This window comes from Sporisorium graminicola, chromosome SGRAM_1 (genome assembly GCF_005498985.1).
Source record: "Sporisorium graminicola strain CBS 10092 chromosome SGRAM_1, whole genome shotgun sequence".
NCBI lineage: Eukaryota > Fungi > Basidiomycota > Ustilaginomycetes > Ustilaginales > Ustilaginaceae > Sporisorium > Sporisorium graminicola.
The window spans coordinates 2,428,360-2,435,875 of record NC_043719.1 but is presented as its reverse complement, the minus strand read 5'-3'; the positions used below and the strand labels follow the sequence as shown (position 1 = coordinate 2,435,875).

At 57.6% G+C, this 7,516-nt stretch overlaps 3 protein-coding genes across 3 annotated transcripts; 1 reads left to right on the top strand and 2 right to left on the bottom strand.

Annotated features, from left to right (window-relative positions):
• EX895_000863 (uncharacterized protein) lies at positions 1–1,263 on the bottom strand (the record flags this gene model as incomplete). The annotated part of the gene is made up of 1 exon (XM_029881464.1): positions 1–1,263. One exon carries the CDS (start codon positions 1,261–1,263, stop codon positions 1–3), a length of 1,263 nt encoding a protein of 420 aa, XP_029742850.1.
• Positions 1,264–3,366: 2,103 nt separating this feature from the next.
• EX895_000862 (uncharacterized protein) lies at positions 3,367–4,425 on the top strand (the record flags this gene model as incomplete). The annotated part of the gene is made up of 1 exon (XM_029881463.1): positions 3,367–4,425. The coding sequence occupies one exon, from the start codon at positions 3,367–3,369 to the stop codon at positions 4,423–4,425; it is 1,059 nt and encodes a 352-aa protein (XP_029742849.1).
• A 160-nt stretch (positions 4,426–4,585) lies between these two features.
• Positions 4,586–6,514, bottom strand: EX895_000861 (uncharacterized protein; the record flags this gene model as incomplete). Its single annotated transcript, XM_029881462.1, has 1 exon — positions 4,586–6,514. The coding sequence occupies one exon, from the start codon at positions 6,512–6,514 to the stop codon at positions 4,586–4,588; it is 1,929 nt and encodes a 642-aa protein (XP_029742848.1).
• Between the last annotated feature and the right edge of the window lie 1,002 nt (positions 6,515–7,516).

Genomic DNA, 7,516 nt, shown 5'->3' with positions numbered 1-7,516 from the left:
TCAGAGCAAGCTCGCGGCGATGATAGCAACAATGGCAAGGCCAGCAACACTCGACGAAGCAGGAGCAAAGACAGAGGCTCCGTTGGTGGTGACGCCCTGTTTGGCCCCGCTCGTGTGCGAGTTGTTGGCGGAACCGGTGGGTTGTGTCCCAGACCCACTTGTTGTGCTTGTCGACGAAGCTGCGCTGGAAGCGCTCGTCGAGCTCGAAGCAGAGGTGGACGAGGTGGTGTCGCTGCTGGTACTAGAGGGGTCAGCACCCAGTTGAAAGGTTTGCAAGACGGTGCCGTTCTGAGGAGGCTGCGAGTCGTCCCATGCGTTCTTGTACCACGGCATGCTGAACATGTCGGCCAAGTTGCTTTTGTTCCAGCCCAATCCGTCCAAGCTCGGGTAGTACGACTTGAACACACCGATCGACGCGTGGGTCAGCTCGTGCTCGAGCATGATGAGACCGTTGTTCTTGGGACCGTGAATGCCCGCTTGGGCGGCGGCGGCGACGGAAGCACGGTCTTTGCCAGGAACCTCATTGGGGCACGAGCTGCCTCCCTGGTCGTCGAGACACCAATCATTGGTGTCGTGGTTCCAAAGCACGTTGGTGAGGCCAAAGATCTCTTCAGCGATGGCGCGGACACGGTTGTCAATGTCCCCCTGAGGTGGGCGCCAGAATTTGGGAATGTAGCCGCCGCTCTTGTCGGCAATGATCTGCATGGTCCAGCCGAGCTCAGCGACGAGCTGCTGGTTGGTGAGCGTGGAGCACAGCTGATGCGACCACGTGTGGACTGCAAAGTGCTGGTTGCCTTGTCGGACTGCCTGAGCGAACTGTTGCGGGTACGAAAGCACGTTGGAACCAATCATGAAGTGGGTCGCAGACTGGTTGTGCGCGGTCAAGAAGTCGTAGAGGTCGCCGCTGTTGTCCGTAGGACCATCATCAAAGCCAATGGCGAGAGCATTGGGCGGCCCATTGACGATGTCGTTTTTCGAAACGCACTTGGTGACGGTCCACGAGCAAGTGTTGGGGTCGAAGCCGACGTTGTTGGCGTAGACGGGGTTACCATCTTGGTTCATTGCGGGGGCGATGTTGGGGATTTTTCCGGCGGCAACAGCAGCATCGAGAGCACTGAGCCAGGCTGCTGGTGTCTGAGACGCTGTTGGCACTGCAAAGCCGGGCGGATAGGAGCCTGCTTGCCTGGGCTGGATCTTGACGGTAAAGTCACCGGCAAGGGCGCTTCCTGCCAGAGTGGCAAGAAGAAACAGTTGCTGCAGCATACTGTGACAGGGCAAGATGGAACAACTGTAAGCAAAGGAGGAAACGGAGCGGATGAAAGGACGTATAGAAGAGAGGTCTGCACGATGGGGCTGAGAAGGGGTCACGGATTGCAGTAAAGGTAGCTAAGCTATATACGAACAAGCTTGACGGAGAAGCGACGGAAGCTTCTGTTTACCAAGGGCCCCTAAACGGATGTGTACCGACATGGAAACGGCCCAGAGCTCTGAGAGCAGACAGCACGGCACAAACCAGATTCAGGGAGACGGGAGCAGAAGCTGCAGGGTCGCTCTAAAACAAGCATCAGCATCGGTTGGCGGAGCATCTAGTCCAGATAGGACGTACGGGGGCTGCAGTCGTTTGTATTCCGATGCGTGGATGCAGCGGCGTTAAGAGGACAACAGCAGCAGACTGACGACCCCAGTGCGGGCGCCTTGGTTGCATCGTGTACACTCAGGATTTGGCGACGGAGGCAAGCGACAGGCATTGGGAAACGATCCGGAAAGTGTGGGTGCGAGCGAGCTCGTGGTGTTTGGCACAAAACACCGCGCGTAGGCTTGGGCTCGGAAGGGAGGCAGCCTGCGGTAAGTGTGTGTTTTTGAGTTAGGGGCAGATCAGCTTTCCGGCTGAAAAGTGCACACTCAGCTGGAAATCCCAGAGACTTGGATCTGTGCCAAGTTAGTGTGAAACGGCACGAAACGTCGCAGCTCCGGCGGACAGCGTTTCTGGAAGCTGGCGGCGAACTCAGCGAGACAGGACCTGGCCCAAATCCTGGTGCGCATGTGCACACTGTTCGCATGCACAAATGACATTAGTCCTACGGAAGAAGCCAGGGCTATATTTGCCGAGTGGTTCGGTAGATCGCTCCCGTTACGCTTCGATTCGCATGAAAGATATGGACAACATCCATCCACCCGCCAAAACACGCAAATGGGTTCATTCTGTCGATCCCTGTTTCTCCTTCTCACATCGCGTCACAAGGGTAAGCAGATCTTGGTTCTGTGATAGATGGCAGGTGGGATTGAAACGTGAGCAGCAGCGGGAAAAGCACAAGTTTCGTCGGTACAGTAGGAGCGGGATTTGTTGTTTGTTTGTTTCGTTCTTTTTTCTTTCTTTTTTTCTCCGGATCTGCACAACCTCGGAACTCAGTCGACACGAAACACCGTCCGGAAGGCGTAACAACTCGTGCACCTTCACGTCACACACCAGCTCGCTAACAGTAACTTGGTCTTGCTTCCTTGGCACCGCGATCGCGTAGCCTGTTCGGAGATCATGTCTCTGAGCGATTGCTGCCCGACCCGATCTTCAAGCACAACAGCGACCACCAGAGCTACCGTGTCAGACGACAAGTCGATATGCTGTCATCTCACATGCTTTCACCAAGGGGGAGCCTTGGGACCCACGTATGCTGCTTGGCCTAGAACAATATGCTACAGGAAAGCTATGGCGGTCCTCTGAGGCGTCTGCTGCATAGTGCAAACGGAAGGCGTTCTTTCCGTACCGAATGTTCTGAGCAGAAGCGAGTAGACGCGGCGCGCTTTGAAAAGCAAGCTATCGCGCGCATCGCCTAATTTTTCTTAAGAAAGACCTTCTTCCTAAGGGAGACATTTCATGGAGACCCCTTACTTCCGCCGGTCAATCGCAAGGGTGCCAGGTTGTTCAAGGCTACTTCGACAAACAGAGCGAGAAACGGGGTTGCCTACTAGTGCATGTGTGGGGGCGTCGACACGCTGTCAACGAGGCGTAACTGTTTGTGTGTAGCAAATTGAATTGTTGCATGCGCGTTCGGGTCGGTCGGGTCGATCATCTTGGTACAAGAAATCGGCGATGTATGTTTGCTAGCGTTCGCTCTGTTAATGTCGCTCGTCTCAACAACAGTGTGCCAATTTGCGCGCCCGCTAACGCTCCTCCGTCATTGCCGACCGCGCTATCTCGCTTGAGCGTGGAAGGTCAGCTTGCTTCGACCGCGGACATGCCAGGAATATCGCGATTGTGAGCACCCCGCGTTTTCCCCCGCCTTGTCTCCCTCTCTGGCCGGAAAGATTGGGCCGGAGCCTGACCAGGTTACCGCTCAGATGAGGTGCCCTCCCAGTCTGGACGGCTCAATGTTACCCGTGCGTGCCGAAACCTCCAACCCACTTCGCATCCTTCATCTCGACGTCGATCCTTGGTTCGCAGCCACCACCGCCCAGCTTGTGCCCCCATTCGCCCCTGTCGACACGATGAGTTTCAGCATTCTCTCGCCGTGGTATTGGCTCCTCAAGCTCACCGCCACGTTGGCGCGAACGCTGGTGTACATGAAACGAGGCACACAGCATTACTTGCGAAATCGACCTCTGCCCGACGGCATCGTTCGCGAGACACTTCAGGTGCCTTCTCGCGATAAGGGACGCTTTATCGGCGTCGACTTGTACCGTCCTACCGGTGCGACTGCGGCGTCCAAGCTGCCGGTCATCGTCAACTGGCATGGCAGCGGCTACGTGCTGCCGAGTTGGGGTGAGGATCGCGAATATGTCGTGCGCGCCGTCCAGGCGCTCGGATGCATCGTGCTCGACGCTGACTATCGCAAGGCGCCCGAATATCCGTATCCGTCGGGTCACGACGACGCCGAAGACGTCGTGGGCTGGGTGCTGTCGCAGTCGCAGCGCTTCGACGTGAGCAGGGTCGCACTGTCCGGTTTCAGCGCCGGTGCAGCCCTCGCTCTGTACACGGGCAACTTTTACGGACCGGAAAAGATCCGCGCCATCTCGGCGCTCTATCCTCCCGTCAGCGTCGCACCGCCCCCGAACCCCAAGCCCGTGCCCTACGAGCCTCGCAGCGGCCTCTACCTGAGCCCTGGGCTGGTGAAGCTGTTCAACGACTGTTACGTGCCCATCCTCTCGACGCGACAGGAGCCCAAGTTCCGCATCCGTGGGCTCGACACTTCGCGCTACCCGAATCGCATCTTTATCGCTTGCGGTGACGTTGACCTCCTCTACCCGTCCGGCAAAAAGTACTTTGAAGAGCTCGCCCAGACCGAAAAGGACAAGAGCGTCACGTTTGTCAGCGTCGAGAAGGAGGAACACGCCTGGGACAAGATGCCGCTCGTGCCCGAGTCGGTCAAAGCACGCGACGATGTGTACCGCCAGATGCTTGACAGCATCAAAGTGTCGTTCAGCAGCTGAAGTGGGCGCATGAATTTCACACACATCTGATCCTGCCTTTAAGAGTCACTCCTATGTACACGACTGTAGTTAAATTTTCGTAATGGAACGGTGGAATTGACACTGCTGATTCTGAAGTAACTCACACACTGGCGTGATGTCTCTGAACCGTTGCCGCACGTCAGATATCTTCGACACTAACAGCGCGGAAGAGAGCGGTGTAAAAGTTGGTGGCGTCGGCCAGACCCTGGATGGGATAATGCTCGTTGACCGTGTGGACGCCGGTGAGAGTACCCAGCCCGGTCTTGTCCGGCTTGATGCTCGACGGACCGAAACGGATGATGTTGTGCGTCAGGTTGTGGTAGTAGCGCGTATCCGTGTTTCCTTGCATGATCGACGGCGCCACGGTAACGGGCTTTCCGTCATCGTCGACCCACACCGAACGCACGAGCTGCGAAAAGAGCTTCCACGGCTTGGCATCCTCGCCCTCGAGCGGCGTCCATGGAGCCGGCTCGAGTGCGCTGCGTGCTGCCTTGATGGTCAGCTTGGAGGCGCCGACGGGAGAGCTGGCGTTGAGCACGAGCTCGCCGAACGCCTCCATCTGCATGTTGTACTTTTGCGCAACGGACGAGAGCACGTCGATGTAGTGCTGCTTGAGCTCGTCAAAGTTGCTGGTGATGGCGATGCGGTGGTCGACATACGCGGTAGCGCTTTCGGGAAGGGCGTTGAATTTGACGCCTCCCTCGATGATGTCGACGGCGGTGGTGGTGATGAACTGCGTCTGGAGCGGCTCGGGCATAGCGTGGACGACACGCAGTTTGGCCTGTCTGATGCGACGCTGGCGACCGCGCTGAGACCAGGCATTGACGGGCTGCAGCACCAGCGAGGTGAACGAACTCGGCAGTGCGTTCTGCAAGGCCGAGTAGACGCCGAGGTGCTCGAACGACGACTTGGACGCCCACTCGAGATCCTTGAGGGCCGAGCGAAGCGGCGCTGGGATGCGCGGGCCGTCCCTGATACATTGCAGGAAACCGAGCTGCGGTCCTCCGATCTTGGTCTCGTCCAAGCGGTCTCGCTTGTCCTCGAGCTGCGAGACGATGCGGGCGAGAAGACCGATAGAAGTGTGCGCACCCGCTTGGGAAGAATGGCCTCCGGCCGACTCCACAGTGACGGCAATATCGACGGAGCCCTTTTCGGCTATACCTGGTAGAGCAACGTTGATTCCAGGACCCATGTTGTCGGATGCAGACAGCACAGGATTGCCTTCGTCGATGATCATGGCGATGCTGTCACGACCCCAGATCTCCTCGACGCGCTTGGCGAGCCAGCCGGCGCCTTGCTTTCCGCCGGACTCCTCGTCGAAGCCAAAGCTAAAGAGGATAGTGCGGGTGGGCTCCCACTCTTTGGCAAGGAGCTCCTCGACCGAGGAGAGCAGACTGATGAGCCAGGCCTTGCAATCGGTCGAGCCTCGGCCCCAGACCACGTCGGTGTCTTGATCGATGAAGCCGCTAAACGGCGGGTATCGCCACTGGTCAAGCGTGCCTTGGTTGACAGGGACGACGTCTTGATGCGACATCATAAGCAGCGGCTTGAGGGAGTCGTTGGAGCCTTTCCAGGTGTAGAGGAGACCGTGCTGGTGGACCTTTTCGAGCTCTAGCTTGTCGTGCACACGAGGAAACTCGGTCTTGAGCCACTCTGCAAACTTGGGGAAAGCTTGCCACCGTTCCGGAACGTCATTCGGATCCGGCCATTCGTCGCCGACCGTGGTGTCGATTTGGACAGCCTCGCTGAGCCTCGAAGCGAGGAGGTCACGATCGAGGCCGGCGAGACCGTCCTTGAGGTCGTATGGCTCTTGCTGGGGACAGGTCGCGGCTAGCGAGGCCGAAGGGTCGGCTTGGAAGGAATGGGTGAGCTTCCACAGACCATCGTTGACGGCATTTGACGCCGCCGTGTCGAGCGACAGGACGCTGAGGGCAACGGCTCCCAGCACCATGGCGAGGATGGCGGCCCATTTGGCTCGTCCCATCTTGTTAGGCTTGACTGTCGAGCGCTGTATGATGCGCTTCTCGTCTGTGCTGAACGCACCTTGCTGCGCAGTCGTCGGCAGCATGGTCTTTGGCGGTGATCTGGTCGTATCGGCTCGACGTAAAGCAGGGCAGTGCTTGCGGGTGAACAAGGTAGATGCTGTCGTGTGTCAAGGCGGTAGCTTTGGCCTGAGCGGCGCCATCTTGGTGGATTACAATCTGAATGCGGAGCCAGTAATTCCGAAAAGACGCGTGGTTGGCAAGACGCCGTGCAGAAGGCCGAGCTTGGCGAAGAGGCAATCTAACAAATCTGGGCTCGGCTACGAAGCCGTTTAGGACCATCGACGAATCGTCAGCCGTGGACACTCTGCCATGTGTGCGGATACACCGGCAAGAGCAGGATCAGCGCATTGGCTGGTCGACCTCGTGGTGATCTCGGATAGTCGGACGTCGATTGCATCTGAGCTGAGCGAGACTCTTATCTATTTGTCGTGTGATTTCCGTGCCTCTTTTTTTATTGCATTTTCGTGTTTCTTGTCCTGGAGGCGCTGTAGAAACAAGGTATAGATAGGTCCCAAAGCTCAACAGGTTGCTCCTTTCGCATCGACTGTTCGCACAAGCTGCGAGGAACAAGGGAGGGGGCACCGGGGATGGACGTCGGCGATTGCCAACAGAGCATCACCGCGGGCGCAGTAGTACTTTCCACCTGCGCAAAGTGGTAGAGGTGTAAGATCTCGCCCGATGGCCCAGCTCTACATGATCGGGCTCGATATCCTACATACACATCCTGACCTGGTCAGGAACACCAACGTGCTGGTAACCTGGACCGAGCAACGTCCTTATCGGCAAGTCAAGTGACCGGCCGTTTGCTCGCCACTTTAGACTTATCGTGCTTTGGTCAAACTTCTGTTGCAAGATAGCCCTACAGGCTCCTTGACGATGCCGTGGCCTATCGGTCCGATAGGGAGGTGTGCCTCGAGGACAGTGCGTTGCTCGGTGCTGATTCGGAACGACGAGATCCGTTGCGCGCGTTTCAGAGCTGGGAAGCATCTGCTTCTTCCCACGCCAGACCAAGATCCATAATATCC